General features: G+C 42.7%; 2 protein-coding genes across 3 annotated transcripts in view; both read left to right on the top strand.

Moving 5' to 3' along the window:
* nrxn1a (neurexin 1a) overlaps positions 1–2,138 on the top strand; it is a 52,081-nt gene extending 49,943 nt beyond the window's left edge. For both annotated transcript variants that reach the window (XM_029528314.1, XM_029528313.1), the window contains 2 exons: positions 952–1,030; positions 1,718–2,138. In XM_029528314.1, coding sequence (XP_029384174.1) covers positions 952–1,030; positions 1,718–2,019 — 381 coding nt within the window. In that variant the 3' untranslated portion in view covers positions 2,020–2,138. The remainder of the gene's footprint in view (positions 1–951; positions 1,031–1,717) is intronic.
* A 4,154-nt stretch (positions 2,139–6,292) lies between these two features.
* On the top strand, positions 6,293–15,530 carry fshr (follicle stimulating hormone receptor). The gene is made up of 14 exons (XM_029528318.1): positions 6,293–6,447; positions 8,005–8,076; positions 8,733–8,807; positions 9,083–9,157; positions 9,258–9,332; positions 10,676–10,750; positions 11,139–11,219; positions 12,201–12,269; positions 12,375–12,449; positions 13,379–13,564; positions 13,783–14,003; positions 14,206–14,387; positions 14,482–14,673; positions 14,994–15,530. Exons 1-14 carry the CDS (start codon positions 6,293–6,295, stop codon positions 15,528–15,530), a joined length of 2,070 nt encoding a protein of 689 aa, XP_029384178.1.
* The last annotated feature ends 2,504 nt before the right edge of the window (positions 15,531–18,034 follow it).

Raw genomic sequence — 18,034 nt, 5'->3', positions numbered from 1 at the left:
ATGTTTAACAGTACTTCATGAATATGCGAAGCACATTACTACGCTGTTAAGTAAAGACCGCAGCACTTTGAAGTCATCCTGTTCCTTCCTCTCTTCTCTGTTTCTGCTCAGATGTCTCCCCCAAAAAAATTTTTTTATCCATCAATTTATCACTTCCTCACTCACTCTCCCCATCTCCTCATACTGGCTGAAATGGCAAATCAATGCACAGGTCCCCACTGTGGGTGCACACTCCCTTTTCTTTTTTTTTTTTTAAACTCCCCATCATTTTTATCAGGCTGAACTTAGAGTTGCCATGGCAACAGGAGGAGCAAGGATGGAACGTAAAAAGGAGGCCTTTTCCACAGAGGGAGATCGAGACAGAGCAGTGGCTGATATACAAGTTGGCCGATGTAGGTTAGCGGTTGAATATGGGCAGGTTATTGACATGCCACTTATGGAGAGACGTTCAGATTTAAACTAAGCATGAAGGACCTTTCTGGAATGGTTAATGAAAACTGTTTTTATTTTTAGCTTCACATTCTCCACCACATATGAACTCTGGCCAATTTCAGATGGTGAGCAAAAGAGAGTAAAGCAAGGAGGCGTGGAAGATAGAAAAGGGCAGATGAAAAAAAAAAAAATGGAGGGGGAGGGTGAATAGAGTAGGAGATGATAACTGTTCATTCCCTTGTGGTTTTAAACAGGATTCAACATTTCTCTCCTCCCTCATTTGTTCTTCTCTACTTGGTACTCTCGTCTTGGCCGTCTGCCACTGCTGGGGGCCGTAACCAGCAAACGTGTTTGTGGCAAACTGTAAAAAGAGTGGGCGATGGATTGGTGCTGTGTTGCTCGCACATGTAGAAAATAAAAAGGGGGGTTCGGACAAGCAGCAATTGTTTTTCGATATATATACTAAATATATATGTGTGTGTTCATGCTACTGATGTTACGGATTCTCTTTCTCCACAGTCGGCAGACGACCTGCTGGTGGCTTCGGCTGAGTGTCCCAGTGATGACGAAGACATCGATCCCTGTGACCCCAGTTCAGGTGAGAATTTTCCACAAATAAATACCAACATCAGACTGTCGTTCAGTTTTTCTTCATGTGTCCTCCACACTTGCTGAGGCTGTATTTTTGCTTTTTTTTTTTTTTTTGTTACACTGTCGCTCACCACAATGAATTTTTCATTTCCACTTTGGTTCTTGCCTCCAGGCATTCCCTAACATTCTCCACTCCCTCGCCAATCTCCATCATGTACTGTGCTTTCCTTCCTCCACCTTCTTTATTGCTTCTTTTCAATTTTTTATTCCTTTTCCTTTTTCCTTTCCATTCCCCCCCCATCTCTATGCAGCCCAAATAATTCATATGCAATATTTCTTGACGCCAAACATTTAGTATGGTGCCATGTATCACTGCACCAGAGCCCCCCATTTCCTCAGCGTGTCATAAAGTGTCAAATGTGTGTAATAAAAATTGATATAATGTTCACCTGTGCTCTGGCCCTCCTCTCGACAGAGTAATGTAATTTGTTTGCACATTACGTGATAATGTGTAAACAGATTTGTCTCAAAGCTGCGGCCCTCTCCTCCCAGCATTATGCAAAATGCATGTCAAATTATTCATCATGATGATACATTCTTGCTCCACCTCTCCACCTCCCCCTTGACATGTTATCTAAATTAATGATGCTTGCCAAAAACCTTGACATCCCATGTCTTCCCCCTCTCCTTACAGCCCGCCCGCCCCTGCCCGAGGTGAAGGTGTTCACGGGTCCATCTGAGGTGGTGCGGGAGAGCAGCAGCACCACAGGCATGGTGGTGGGGATCGTGGCTGCCGCCGCACTCTGCATCCTAATCCTCCTCTACGCCATGTACAAGTACCGCAACCGCGACGAAGGCTCATACCACGTGGACGAGAGCCGCAACTACATCAGCAATTCAGCCACACAGCCCAACGGCAGCGCCAAGGACAAGCCACTGGGCATCGCCAAGATCTCCAAGAATAAGAAGAACAAAGACAAGGAGTACTACGTCTGAGGCAGAAGACGTCGACACCACACAGACAAACGCATACACCTTTATATATAACGGTATATGTACATAAATAGATATATTCTCAAAAAATAAAAAAATACACCTGCACACAGACATGCCAATGTTAATGTTTACTCCCCAATAATACCACCTGCACACATGCTGGCAAGCACAAACATATACATATTCAAGCACAAACAGACATTTAGGCACACACACACACACAAAAACACACAGACTGGCCAGAGGGCTTGGATCCTTATTGTACATTATTAACCAATGAACACAGCCTCTGAGAGAGGCTCGATTTATGAACACAAACACCATTCCAAATGATTTAGAAAGCACCAGTTCAACTCTCAGTTAAGAACCATTTCGGGGGATTCAGCAAGTTAAAAGGAACATTCACTCCCCTGCCACTGCAAGGCCTCTACAGATGGATTTAGAGAGGTCAGGGAGGACTTAAAGTGAAGCAAATGGCCAACTGAGTGTGATGAGTGAGAGGCAGACAACAACAAAGATGAAGTAAAAGCACCAAGGCAAGCACTAAGTGTCTCTTCCAGGCTTCTTGGCCTTCCTCCCTGTTAGCAGACGGGACTCACTGAAGCACTGGGGATGCTGAAGAAACAAGCACACCAATGATCCAAGTCAAATCCCATGCAACAGGACAGGAAATCAGGGTGTTAACATAGTGAATTGGGAGAGTTAGGGCTGGTGGCATAAAGGATGGGCTGTGGTTACGCTGCACAGATGATGACTTATGGCGAACTGTAAATCACAAAGGTGGAATCATGCAGCGATATTTCCCTGGACAGGATACTTGAGACTTCAGATGCTACCTACAGATACCAGTCATACATGACTGAGGTACACACATACATAAAAACACATGCGCATACACACCAAAATATTAACAATCTACACATGCAGACATACATGTACCTGCAATGCTAAAGACCCGCCATATCTTCATGATAGACTCTGAAGAAGACTATACAAGAAGACGATGGTGAAAAAGACCCTTATGATAATTGTTATGGCAATGATAATGATGAATATGAAGAACATTTGGGCAGTATAGACTCTTTGGGGAAGGGAGGGGTGGGGGGGCTCCTATTGCACGCGAATTATCTTACTCCGTGTGATTTATACTGCGTTGAAACTCCAGCGGTTACACAACCATCATAAACTTACCACCTTGGCTTGAAGTATTTCTAAATACGCACTTCAAATGATTTTCAGTGTGTGGGATTCAACAATGATTTAACCGTCGATTCTCAGTTCCAATCTTCATTGACAAAGTGTGACCATCTCGAGTGTGCTGCATGCCTGAGTCTCTGAGCTGTGCTGTGGAGTGGTGGCGTGTCCCACTAAGTCCAGAGGTGGTAGGTTTGTCTGTTGGGGTTGGGGGGGTGAGGGAGGGGGGGGGGGGTTACAGTTTGCAGGGTAATTCCTGTGCAACACCTGGATGTGTGAGCCCACATCCTGTTTTTAAGCCTAATGTCCTATAGGCCACACCCACTATACCTGCTCTAACCAACCACCTTTTATAGCAAAAACCAGCTGAGGAAAAGAATCAAAAAACAGATCAAAGTAAATGTTACCATGTGTTGCTAATAGATAGAAAATACAGTTCATAATGCCATTGGCTATATGTCAACATGAGTTTCTTTGATTTCATTGGTCTCTCTCTCTCTCTCTCCCCCTCTCTCCCCCTCTCCCTCTCTCTCTCTCCCTCCCTCCCTTCATGCTATTGGTTGAGTGATATATCAGTACTCATGATGTGATCAATACTGGACAACCGGATGGGTTTTCAATGGGCTGTTATGGACTTTTGCAGTGTCTGAGCATCCTACAGCTCAAGAATTGTAGCCCCAAAATACTCAATACAAACAGTGCCATGATGTGAACAAGCCCCTCCAGTTCTTCCAAGCAATGTAACCATCCAGTCAGATGCATGCAAAACAGACAATGGTGAGAAAGGACTTGAAAAGGACCGTGTGAGATTTCAAAGTATAGTGTCAAAACTAACGTAACATATTCCCGTATTCTCTCCATCCTTAACTGGCCTTTTTAAGCTCATGTTCTTCTCTTCTCTTGTTTTCCCCTCGTTCAGTATGTTTCCCTATCCGTCCCTCTGGTTCCTCCTTGTCCGTCGCTTTCTTTTCCCCACTATCTCTGTTGTGTTGCCATCTGAAACAAAGGAGGTGTCTCAACCAATGGGATTCTACATCTAAGTGTTAATTAACCATGTTTATTTTCTATATGTACAATTTTTCTACAGTATTTACTTTTATTTTTATTGTTACGGTTCTTTGATGAACATAAACTGGAAATTTATTATGAAAAATAGTTTTGAAGATTAATGAGTAAATAAAATATTACCCAAGTGAGCCTGGAGTGTATTTGTGCGTTGGTTTCTGCCCCCCTCTGCCTGCAGACAGCAGTACTGTGTCCGTCCAACCCTGTTGGTTTGATCCAACCAACAGCAACCCTCTATTCTGTAGACTAGCTGCACCATTTGATTATTTTTGGATAAAAATTGGAAGGGGAAAAAAAAAAAAAAGAAAGAAAAAGAGCCAGCACTCATCCGTCCAAAGAAAAAAAAAAAAAAATGAATCAGGATTTTAGGCTGAAGCTCATTACCATCATACTTTTTTTTTACCCTAACCCTAACCCCCACCAAGTATAAAAATCTGTTTCTAACAAATTATCTACCGGTTACAGAATCACCCCCCCCCCCCCCCCTTATTCCCTTTTACCTTTAAAGTAGTAGTTCAAAGTAAGGAAAGCTGCACCTTTTCTTACAAGTCCCACTACACCTATCTGGGACAGTGCACACAAACATCCCCTCGCACACACTGAGCAGGGCTTTGAAGTATGACTCAGTGCAGCGAACGGTATGAATCTCTGCAGAGTTGCTTTCTGCCGGATAAAAGATCCCTGAGACTGCAAAGTTGAGTTTGTGTCCTCAGGTGAGGGGAGCTACAAGGACCTGCTATTTCAACACACACCTCCCAAGCCCTGTTATCTAGTTCTCTCAGCGCCTCTCTGTCTTTGACTTTCTTTTTGTCTTTTGCTGAACAGTTTGTGCTCAACAAAAGGCTTGTGTTCAGCTGTAGCCAGCCATCTGCCACTGTGTTGCCCTTGACCACGGCGAGCACAGCACAGAGATAAAGGCACAGCCCTGCCGTATGTATGTGCCGAAGAAGAAACAATTCAGCGCTGCCTCTCGTTAACATATACAACATACACACAAACAGACTGCAGGGGATTTCAAACTATGGAAGAAACTTGCTAATACCATTGGAAATGGAGTGTGTGCACTTTAAACTACATGTTTTCATGCCCACCTCCTCTGCACAGGTGCAGAGCAGTCCACACAGATAAAACCACATAACATGTGCACACGTGCACGCGCGCGCACACACACACACACACACACACACACACACACACCTTCTTCCAAGCGTTCATCTTCACTCCTTTCTACACCTGCATTTGCCTCTATCTTTCCGACTTTCTCACTCTTTCCCTGCATCTCATGCCATGTGTGTGAGCAAAGCTGTGGGAGTGTTGATGTGTGTGGTGCAGGTATTGGGTTGGGGGGGGTGGGGGGTTGGGGTTGCATTAAAACACATCCAAAACATCGCTACTCCTTCATATGAAGGACATACATGCCAAACCATTTTTTGAAAACTGCTATGTCACTCCAAACCCCATATATCTGAGAAAAAAGGAATATCATGCCCAGTGTTATAAAATTCAAATATGAGACACAAAATCAAATGTTGAATTAATTCATTCAAATATTTTTAGGTTGTGAGTCTATCGTTTCTTTGAATAAAGGATTTGGAAGGAAAAAAAATAAAATAAATAAAAAATTGCAGCCAAACTAAATCACCATTGTGAAGTTCTATTTTTCAGCGACTAAAGTGTGATTTCTCTGGCAAGAATGGATCATTAGTAAAATTAGAAGCACACATGCACGGATGTACGTGCACACACAGCTCAGCAGAGCCCTCCTACATCCTCACACATACACCCACCCATACACCACTGCATGGCAGAAAGCCCCAGAGCACCTCACACTTCTCGTCTCTTCATCCTGGTGCTGATCCCTGTGTGGCTACACGGACAAACCTGATAGCGTGGGCTGTGATGGGAGGCCTGTGTGCATGTTAAAACAACGTGGGAAACGGACAGACGGGAAAAACCAGGAGAAAAGTCAGAGTGAGAGGGAGCACACAGACACGCAAGGGGCGGCTTCTTGATAATGATGCGTCTGCTCTCGTTAATGATTGTGGTGGTAAACACAACAGCAGCCTCAGTGCCTGTCTCTCCGATGCACATCCAACCTGGAGGATGCCACCAGCTGAGAGCCGGGGTCACAGAGATCCCCTCTAACCTCTCCACCAACACCCAATGTCTGTAAGTACACAAAACAACGGCAACACATGCGCAATTGCTGCCACACAATTGGAAGACCTCTTAGATAAGTCTGAAATTGAAGCGAAGGCAAAGATATTGTAATTTTTAATCCCACGTATAACCCAAGTCATACGATCCTGATTGCAACTTCTGCATCTTTTCACCACAGTATTTTTCTTTGACCCTCCATGTCAGGAAAAGACACACAATTTAAACTCCACATCTGCAGAAAGCTTGCAGCAAAGCCTGTTCTCACAGTCCAAGAGATGTCATGTCCATCAGCTCAATTACTGAAGGTGAAATAGATCAATGTTTCAGAGAATATGTCCCAAAATAGCATTTCCAAACACCACCGTCCAAAACAACAGATTGAGAGGCTACACGATGTTTACAATTCCAAAATCCCCTCTCGTGAACATGCATAGTCATTTAGGTTTTCCTCTCTAATCCATGCTCATCCCCTTTTCGGTGCTGAATTTTGCACTGAATTTACCAGTGCTGATTTTATTTAACACTCACAACTCATCCTCTGCAACTTTCCACCACAGCTTTCCGTAGAGACTCCTGAGCAGCTCCAGGTCAAGGATCTGCCCCTGTGGAGTTTCCCCCCCCCCGCTCTCCTTTTCTTTTTAAATGCACACTCACTTTATGAGCCTTAACACCCCATGAAATAGTTGCTAAACTGATTTAAAGCATTGCTACATCACACAATATCCCTGCTACCAGCTGTTGATTTGTGGAATACGCAGCCAAACTGGTGACTGGACTGTGTATCGTGCAAAACAAGCATGAGCAGGGAAATGGAGGAATACGGTGATCGAAAAGCGTTTAACCTCTGAATGTTGATCGTAGGGGCCGCAGAAGGTTAAGCTTGTATGTGATGCAGCGACATGGAGCTGAATGAGGCCAGAGAGGATGGCTGCCCTTTGGAGTAAACACCGACCTGTTGTTCTGGCCGCTGAAACGTTTTGGAGGAATCTCAAGGCCGGGGTGGGTGGGGGGACAGTTCTAAGATTAAAATCGCATGAAGGCTTTTGCACAACTGTGTTGCAGATATACATATTCACTTAAAAAAAAAAAAAAAAAAAAAAACATACCAAAAACAGAGCACAGCAAGTGAGACAAGGGGAGCACATTTGTGGCAGAAGTAGCAACTGTTCCCAAAAGACATACTGTGAACTCCCAGGCGGCGATGTGTGTGTTCTCATCTGTTCTCTCCGAAGGTCAAGGCTCAGGAAGAGAGGCGATATTCACAAGAGTGCAGCAACGGATTTATAATTCAGATCTAATCTACAGCAATCAGATGCAAAATACACTTCAGACCACATATAGAAAAAACTGTTTGCGTCTTAGATGAAAAGAAAAGCCCCGGCATGAGTGAGTGAAAGGGTCATGGCCTCGTTGTCATTCATTCATCAGTGAAAATGTTCAGATGATCCCACCTGTACCTGAGATGCACACCAACACAGGCCACTGATGAATTTTCAATCAGATTATGTCTCTCTAATCAGTATATCACCGGGTGCTGATGCGAGCAGTTATTTTTTGCACCAACAGGAAAATTATGCAGACACAGATCCAAGTGATTCCCCGGGGGGCTTTCACCAGCCTGCAGCAGCTCAGGAAACTGTAAGTGTGTTGTGTGCGTCTCTCACTCGTGTTTATTCTTTGATATGAAGCACAATGAACAGGGGAGGTCATAACAAGTCACATATCAGTGATCCACGCAGTAGCAGAAGTGAGGAAGTCGGAGAGGGCCTTGGGACGTATCCACAAGCATTAAATGTCCCTTTCTGCTTCCTAATCAGTCATAAATAATCTCTTATTCTGTAGATGGATTTATTTGTTATTTGATAAGGTATTTGTATTTTTATTTGCACAATAGCTTTGAGTTGTTTGTTGGTGATACTTTCCCTGACTTTAATAATAAATACAATCTTTTGAAGTAAGCCAATAAAAACCTTATCTTGACTTGGTCGTTCCCTTCTTTTATGATTTATCTTATATTAGGACCTTGGCAGCTGTCATTTTGAAGTACATTTCTAGTCTGTACTTGCTTAAAACCAAAAGCTTGTCTGCATGTTATGACACGTGTAAGACCATCCTTTGTCCATGTTCGCACTTGTGCAGTGAGCTACTCAAATCATGATCAACGTAAAGATTGATGAGCTCATAAATATCTCCCATCTTGTTTGTGATCAAAGAAGCACGGAAATTCAAAACACTGCCTGTATCATCATCATCGTTTACATCCTCTCTATTCTCTCCACTGCCTACAACCTCAGCACCATAGTGGAGAACGACATGCTGGAGAGCATCAGTGCCTTTGCCTTCGCCAACCTCATGCAGCTCACGCACATGTGAGTGTACACTTTTTTTTCTTTCCTTAAAAAAAAAAAAAAAAAAAAAAAAAAAATCCATCGACATGCCACATTTTATCCAATATGCTTGTGTGTTTAGTCTCTCATGTGGTACAAGAAGAGCTGCCAGTTCTGAGGAAGCCAAACCCAAACAGTTGTGGAGTAGGTTTGGCAGAGTGGCAGAGACAAAATATGTTAAAGACTAAAGCGTGAATGAGAACCTGGCGGCTGGATGTTTTAGGGGGGAGTTTGTCATATACTTGTGTTTCCCTCAGCATCATCTCTGGAAATGCTGCGTTGGAGAGAATTGAAGCTTCTGCCTTCTTTGATCTCCCCGAGCTCACTGAGATGCAAGTATCACTCAGTCAGGGTAACTATGGCACTAAGAACCCGAAAGGCCTGCCAGTTCTTTTAACAAGTACATGACTACATGTGTTATGTCTCTTCCAGAACCATAGAAAAATCCACACAGCTGGATTACATCCACCCAGATGCATTTGGGAACATCACAAAACTACGGCGTCTGTAAGTACTCACCCACAGGGTTGCAGAGAGGATGATGAGCCTTATCTTCTTCTGCTTGTGATTCCAAAATGGGTCAAGGGTGACAGGCCTACTCCTGATGGGACCCCACATGGCCAGAGACATTTTTTAAATTAGCTTAGATCCTTTGGAAGAGAAATCAAATGTCACTCCTCAGCCTGAAAATGTTTTTTCCCCTTCATGTTATAGCACTGAATGCATTTGTTGCACTGTTTTAGCTTATGAAACTCTCAAAGCAGCAGTTTGTAGAGACAGCATGAAGCTAAAGTCTATCTTGGAGATTATCATAGCTGTTACTGCTGTGTTTGTCCTAATTTATGAGAACTGGGCCACATAAACAGAGTTCATGAAAAAAAGAACTACCTCAGCACAAAACATGTTCCACATTTAACTCTTCTTTCACCTGTCTTCACAATTTCAGTTTCGCTTTTCTGTTTTTGATGTTAAAGAAGCAGAAGTTGTTGCATCTTTAAGCATGAACACAACAAACAATTTCATTCAACGCTGTGACAAAATGTCAAAACATATATTACCTATGATGATGTGTGAAAGGCTTTTGAGAATCTTTAAAAACAGGATTTACAAATAATACTGTGCAGGTATGCCTTCCCCTGCTGCAACAAACTTCAAAACACTGACAACAACCTGATCTCTCCCTCTGACCATGATGGCTGCTGGTTCATCATGGATATAAACCCTGAGACCATCCCAACTCCAGTCCACACTGGAGGGCACCTGGCCACGCCCACTTCCTGAAACACAACTCTTTACAATGAAATACTATATAGAACTAAAAACACTCGACTCTAAGATGATACAGGATAAATTAAATGCATGGAAAACTCCAAAAAAGACTAAACAAAAGCTCATACTGACCCAAAACCGTCGACCTCCTCCCCTCTGTCCTCTCTCACACTTGGTCCAGCCCAACAGGCTGCCTGGCTTCACCTGTATGAACCCTAAGCCACGCCCCCTGGAAGGAGAGCAGTTAGTCAGTGTTCAAAATACCAATATAATCATGATAATAGGTCATTTTTTTAAATGTCAAAACTAAATGAGGCTGAGCTCGTCGTGTGTTCTTGCCAGATGGTGTTTGGAACAGGGAGCTCTTTAAATGTCTAGTTTATCTCTCTGGCAGATGAACTTCTGTCTAAGTTTTTTTTTTTTTTTTTCATTTTGGGAATCTCTTCACGTGTGAACTTTTTTCATTCGCTGTTATTACAATGAATCTCACTGTCTAACTTTATCACTGCCACAGCACAAAGTGTCTGTTGTTCAAAGGTCACCGTGTGAATGTACAGTAACATTTCCTGGTCGACCTGCAGGAGCATCTCCAACACCAGGCTGCAGATCTTCCCAAACTTCTCCAAGATCCGCTCCACAGTGGACGACTTTGTGTTGTGAGTCTCCACGCAATAAACAAATGAACTACCCTGACACACACACACATTGTTCCCACATGCATCTGAACATACAGAATTAAGTATGCAGAGGAGAGAATAAATGACACGACTGAACACGTAACACTGCAGTCAAACCTACACACTGAGCATCCCTCACAGTACAGAATAACATAGATCCAGACCATCTGCTTCTCATCTTTTAGTCTGTAAAAAAAGCCCATCTCCCATCTGACGTCCACCAGCTTCTAAGTGGCAGCATGTATTTCTTATACTTTGCAATAAGGTGGACTTATATCTGTTGTTTTTCGGCGTGAAAATCCATTCCGACTATTTTCTTCCCAGCATTTGTTGTTTATCATGACTTGTCGATCTCTGTGCTGCTTAGTGAACTGCAGGAGAACAGTCACATAGAGAGAGTCCCTGCCAATGCTTTCAGAGGCCTCTGCTCTCAAACCATCTCCCAGATGTAAGGGATTCAACTTTTTTTTTTTTTTTTTTTACTTATACATACACCCTCCTCACACAGCTCCAAGGGTGCGTTACATACACAGCAATGAATGTTCTCTTTCCTTTCAGCTGCACATTTCCAACAATCTTCCTCCTTCTCCTGCTCCTCCGGTTTTATCAACATTATTTCATCAGATCATTTTCCTTTGTAAATGAAACAAAGTGGATTAAAAAAATAATACACTCGAAATAAACTTAAATCCGACTGTTCCTGCTCAGTAGCAGATCCTTGACTCCGGAGGACCCCGGGCAAAGAAGCCCCATTGTAATCCCTCACTTGCAGCATACATCATCCTGGTCCACCTTTGGAGGGTTTGGGGCAGAAGCAATGCACTGTGCAGCATTTTTATGGGAAGTTTAAAAGGGTTTATGGTTGCCATTGCAAAATATGCCAATAAGAGGATACCACTGGGGCCCATTTCACCTGTTTGATGCCCAAGTTTACGTCTCCTAAGGGTGCACATCTGCTGCAGCAATAATCTATTGGCCAAATTTAAAGTTGAAAGTAAAAGCGAAAGCTTAAAATGGAGCAGTTTCAATCTCATACTGCTGCTTGTACTGAAACAAACATCCAAATATTTCAAAAGCTCCTGATGTCTGGATTCTAAAAATGATGAAAATGAAGAAATATCCACTTATCCATCATCTATCCCGCTCACTCATCAGGATTTCTGGGAGGTGGGGGCAATCCCAGCTGAATCCTCACATTCACACTCACGCCTATTGGCAAATAACCTAAGCATGCATGTTAGCATAAGAAATCCAATTTGTTTCCTGAGTTTGATTATTAAATCCTCTGTATTCATAGAGCTTTAGTGACTGAGAACAAAAGATCTGCACACACCAAAATTAGCTTGGTTAGTTCAGATAAGTTTACTGTTGGACGTGTTTCTGTGCTGCAGCCATGTGACTGTAATTTGGCTTCTCTCTCCAATGACAGACGGCTCACCAGAAATGGCATCAAGGAGGTGGCAAGTGATGCCTTCAACGCCACAAGGATGCACAAATTGTGAGTCACAAGCAGAGAGGCAATTATTTTAATAAAAAAAAAAAAAAAAAAAGTCAGCTCACATGTTTAACTTCTCTTTTTTTCCGTCCCTTCGTCCCTCTTCAGGTTCCTCAGAGGCAACAAACATCTTACTCATATCAATTCCAACGCCTTTGCGGGTTCCAGTGAGTTGGTGGTACTGTAAGCATGACATTTAACAGTAACTCATGCCTACACAAATTACCCTCCTCATCATCACTTATTAAACTCAGATGCAGGAGAAAACAAGAGCATTGGGCCATGATTGTTGGAGACACAAAAAAGAAGAAGCTTAGAAACATGATGCCAGATTGAAGGTAAAAATAAACAAAGAGCAGGTTAATTTTAACCATAGAAGCCTGTTTATTCCCCAAACAAAGTGACACCTCTTTCCATTGAAGTAGCAATAATAATAAAAAAAAAAAGTATATGTATAACCTCATTTTCTTTTGGGAGGTCGGTGTTTTTTCCTATTCTCCACTCACTTGGCAATCAAGCTAAAGCTCTTTCCATGAATTTTTCCAATATGGAAAAGTAAGTTTCTGGGTTATTCTTAGAAAGACTGGATTTTTTCCAGCATAAATATTTATGCAGCGCTTCTCACACCCTGTGCAGTCCTTGTGTTTTCAGTGAATACACTGAGCATATCTTATTTGCAGTAAGATCACTATATTTATATACTGTGTATATAGAATGGATGAGAAAAACCATCTGAAAGCGCCGACGTGGTGCTTTAGTGCAATAGTGTATTAATGTCTGGAAACCAGAATACAAATACTGAAAACATTTTAATGCCATGCACGGATATATTTACATATATTTATATTCATATTTACAGATGTTTTTTACTTTACAAAAGTACATAATATTAGAAGCTATGATAATATCCTGAGTGACCAAATATTTGTTAAGTCGAACACACACTAAATTGACCAGCCTGAAGGAAAAGCCAATAGCTTAAGGGAACTACTCATATGCCAAATGTCTGCTAAATGAAGTATAACAATCAGTCAGAGATATCATGGACTCCAAAAGTCAGCGTCAGTTGCTCCTCAGCTAAAGCCTCTCTGTGTTTGTGCTTGTTCCTGCAGGGATGTCTCTCACACAACCGTCAGCTCCCTGCCGGACTCCATCCTGGGTGGACTCAAACGGCTGTTGGCAGATTCTGCCTGCCAACTGAAAAAACTTCCTTCTCTGCAGCTTTTTACCAAACTGCAAGAAGCCAACCTGACATACCAGTCACACTGCTGTGCCTTCCAAAACATACACAGGAACAGGTAGTCAAGATGTTTGGGAAGACGAAACAAAGACTTGTGTTTTATGGAGTTTGTGTGCCATGAAATGACAAATATAATGGATAAGGTTTAACCACAAATGATTAAAAGACGTACATATAATGAACTGCAGCTATATTTCATATGGCTGTACCTCCGCCTTGATCCTGAGGCCATAGATTGTTTTACATGTGCCATTTGTTTGTGTTGTTGTGTGACAGGTCGAAGTGGAACACCCTCTGCTCCAACCCAAAAGCTCAGTATGACCTCGGCTTTTACAGAGACCACTGCTCCAACATCACCTCCGTCACCTGTAGCCCAGCACCGGATGCTTTTAACCCCTGTGAGGACATCATGTCAGGCATCCCCCTCCGGGTGATCATCTGGATCATCTCCATCCTCGCCCTGCTGGGAAACGCAGTCGTACTCCTTGTACTGTTAGGTATTGAAAAAGGAAAATCCAGTTCGAAGGAACGTCTAACATTTCGCACTTGATTTGTACTTTGCACAATATTATAGTGCCGCTTACTGGGGGAGGAAGAGAGCATGATGTGCTTTCAGCCGCAGGCTGTTGCAGAGTATGTTTTTTGCAAACACTGATTTACCAAGATACTTTCTCACCTTCCTGTTCACATCCTGCTCAGGCAGCCGCTCCAAACTGACTGTTCCTCGGTTTCTCATGTGCCACTTGGCCTTTGCTGACCTTTGCATGGGCATCTACCTGGGTGTCATAGCAACCGTAGACATTCTCACTCGTGGCCAGTACTACAACAACGCCATAGACTGGCAGATGGGCCTGGGCTGCAGTGCTGCTGGCTTCTTCACGGTGTGTATATATACACACACGGGGTCACACTTGTGATAACGCTGCATGACAATGCTCAGGTTTGAATGGAAAACGGCTTGTGTGCCATTTGCAGGTGTTTGCCAGCGAGTTGTCGGTGTTCACGCTGACTGCAATCACCCTGGAGCGCTGGCACACCATCAAACATGCTCTGAGGCTGGACCGTAAACTTCGCCTGCGACACGCGAGCATTGTCATGACAGCAGGCTGGATCTTCTCATCTGTGGCTGCTCTGCTGCCCACACTTGGAGTCAGCAGCTACAGCAAGGTGGTTGTGTGCACCACACGTTTTCCATTCAATCCCTATTTCATCCTTCTAATATCTAGCAATTCACTGTATCTCCTTTGGGGAATTTTAGCAGCTGTGTGTAATTGGGGATGCAAAATGTTTGCATGAAATCATAATCCACGAAATGACTTATAATGTACTCAGTTTGTAAATGTTAAAAACATTTAATATCATTTAGAAATTTCATATAGTCGATGTCCACTCTGTCTGGACCTTCAGTTAGGCTTGTATCCAAGGTTGTGCTGGGTAATTATACACATTCAAGGCTCCTGAACATCTTACATTTCTTCCTGCTGCAGGTGAGTATCTGCCTGCCCATGGATGTGGACTCTCTGGCGTCTCAGGTCTACGTTGTATCCCTTCTCCTCCTCAACATCCTGGCCTTCTTCTGTGTATGTGGCTGTTACCTCAGCATCTACCTGACCGTCCGTAACCCCTCATCGGTGCCAGCCCACGCCGACACCCACGTGGCCAAACGCATGGCCATTCTCATCTTCACTGACTTCATCTGCATGGCTCCCATCTCCTTTTTTGCCATCTCAGCTGCTCTCAAGCTCCCCCTGATCACTGTCTCACAATCCAAATTCCTGCTGGTCTTCTTCTACCCGATCAACTCGTGCTCCAATCCCTTCCTCTACGCCTTCTTCACTCGCACCTTCAGACGGGACTTCTTTTTCCTCGCAGCTCGTTTCGGACTGTTCAAGACCCAGGCACAGATTTACCGGACAGAGAGTTCGTCCTGTCAGCAGCCGGCATGGACCACACCAAAGAGCAGCCATGTGATGCTGTACTCCTTGGCTAATGTGTTGGGTCAAGACGTGAAACAAGATTGCTGACTATCCTTCAAAAATCTGCAGTTTTCGCTCCTCTTAGTTCTGACGAGAATAACTTTCTTTAAGGGGTCCTCTTGTTCTCTCTCACTGCTAAATTTCAGGCCAAGAGAGAAGCCATTTCAAATTTAAGTTCGATAACTAAACCACAATGCCAGACACAAGTGTTGGTGTCCCTCCAAATCCATGCGGCCCATGGTTAAACTTTGCTCCATGCACAATAGCAGCGATAGACAGCTACAAAACAACCAGAATCTAGGTCAAACTAGTGCCCCAGATAATTCTTTGTATTTGTTTTAATTTCTTTCTCGTGCCAGATGGGTGGAGTTTACTGCGACATAACTGTTTAGCTCATAAATAGAAAGTAGAAGAGTCGGCGAAGAGAGCTGACTTTCATGTACAGTCTTATGTAACAAACGCCATCCATCTGGTGTCCCTGGATAGGGAAACCAAATCCAAAAATTTTTCAGCAAAGGTTTGACGTTTGTGTTGTCGGCATATGCATGTAAAAAAAATAAATCAAAATTTATTTAACATTCAGTGTTATGATTGAATAATATTCAGTATGAAGCACACCACGGAGGCCGAGGGATTAATAGTCTTCTCATAGCTCTTGATGCCTCCACGTCCCTGTCTGCCATTCAGTCTCCCTGTCTGTTTCAAAGAGGGGCATGTAATTATCTTTGTATTGTTTACTGTTTACTGTTTGTAAATTATTATTCACATTTTTCTTATACTATTTTGATGTTGAGTGTCATCTTTTTGTATCTATGTGTTTTGCACTGAATTTTTGTTTAGGATGTTTTGACCACATCATTTTATAAAGCTGTTTGTTACAATAACTCAACTGAAGTAGATTTTGTGTGCAGACTTTAAGTGCATAACAAAAGGAAAAACACACATGTTCTCTCTCGCTCTCTCTGTCACACACAGACACATTAAATTAAGCAGTCTTTATCTAGAAATGCTGTCCTTCAGAGCATCCAAAACTTTCAAGGACATAGTGACCCTACCAACCTCTGCTCTGTGTGCCAGGGTGGGTGGGTGGTTGTGGGAGGGGAGACTAAAGCTGCTCTCTCTGCTTATTACAGGAGGAGGGATATGGCAGCCAGATAAGACACACACACACACACACACACACACACACACACACACACACACACACACGCAAGCGAGCAAGCCAGGGTTTCAAGGCTGCAGCTGCAAGAAGGAGTCCATCTAATTGATATGGATACACTGCCTCCTACATGCCGACACTGAATGTACGTGTGCATTTGTGCTCTTTAGCCACCAGGTGATGCTACTGATGCAGGTTCTATTGTGATCTCTGCCCTGTTGTGGTCAATTCAGACACTGGCAGGAAAGTACCGTATATCTGCAACATAACATCATAACATGGAGGCTAGTATTAATAGATCAAGAGCAATAAAATGTCAACTACACTCTTTCTTAATAGGTCCTCATAAAATAGGTAATTTTAACAAAGCGTTGGCATCAAATTAATGCAATTATTTCAAAGCAGAATAATGTTTTTGTCAGACAAACAATGCCGTCAAGTTTAAGAAACTCCTCAAGATGGTGCTGTTCAGCTCAACACTGTTCCTTGCCGAGCCTTGCAGACTACAGGACATTTTATTCAAAGCTTTGTGGAATAATGTGAATTTCCAAAAACCGCTGTTATGGAGGTATTCAGCAAGTTACTGCCACTCAGAGACAATTAAGCCTAGTAAAGACACCCAGTGTCTTTTCTGTCTAAGACATTAAATCACAGCATTATCCTCAGTCCCTCCCTCCCCATGTTTTTGTGACTTTTCCACTGGAAATTATTTAAAGAAAAATCTTTAAAATGTAATAACATCTAACCTGCTAAATACGCAGAACATAATTAATTTAAGAAAAGTCCTGAATCAGGATGATGGTCTGGTCCTGCTGTAAATTTTTATATACATACAGCATGTTCTTACTTAGTTTGTGAAGCGCTCAAAACAACTGAAGGGGTTATTTCCTTCTTTATTTCACCTTATGGCCCTTAATCTAATTTGTACTGATGACTAATGATATGAAATGATAGATTACAAATTTTGTTGAAGAAGAGGTGAGTTAGAGGCAGATGCTATTTTCTACACACAGATCTTCCCCAGACAGAACACAACGTGAGAACAGAAAAGACTCCAGATAAAACCTTGCGACAATCAAACAAAGCAAGCTGTACTGAGCTGGGGCCCAAATATTTTAAATTCACAGCCTCTTCATTTGATCGTTTGCAGCCAAACAATGCCCTCTAGTGGTCCGATGAAGATAAAATAAAATTATCCTAATTGACCCGAGGGGTAATTACTATAAAATGCACTTCCAGGTCTAAAAAGTGGGAAGGAATTGAAAAGGGTTAGCTTTGTTTAATTTACACGTTGTACGAGATATTTCTGTCCCACTGGAACAGTTGAAGGGCTTTGTAATCACTCCATGCAATGATACATTTTAGAAAATGCTAATGAAAATTAATTGGTTCA

Source organism: Echeneis naucrates, chromosome 19 (assembly GCF_900963305.1).
Source record: "Echeneis naucrates chromosome 19, fEcheNa1.1, whole genome shotgun sequence".
NCBI classification, from domain to species: domain Eukaryota; kingdom Metazoa; phylum Chordata; class Actinopteri; order Carangiformes; family Echeneidae; genus Echeneis; species Echeneis naucrates.
Note: the sequence above shows the minus strand (reverse complement) of the source record. Positions and strands in the feature narration are given on the sequence as shown.

Bases quoted from the DNA above. Each gene is read 5' to 3' on its own strand.
- fshr (XM_029528318.1), top strand. From the start codon at position 6,293: ATGATGCGTCTGCTCTCGTTAATGATTGTGGTGGTAAACACAACAGCA. The intron at 12,450-13,378 runs GTAAGCATGACA...TTGTTCCTGCAG, and splicing joins TCCAGTGAGTTGGTGGTACT to GGATGTCTCTCACACAACCG. The intron at 14,004-14,205 runs GTATTGAAAAAG...CATCCTGCTCAG, and splicing joins CGTACTCCTTGTACTGTTAG to GCAGCCGCTCCAAACTGACT.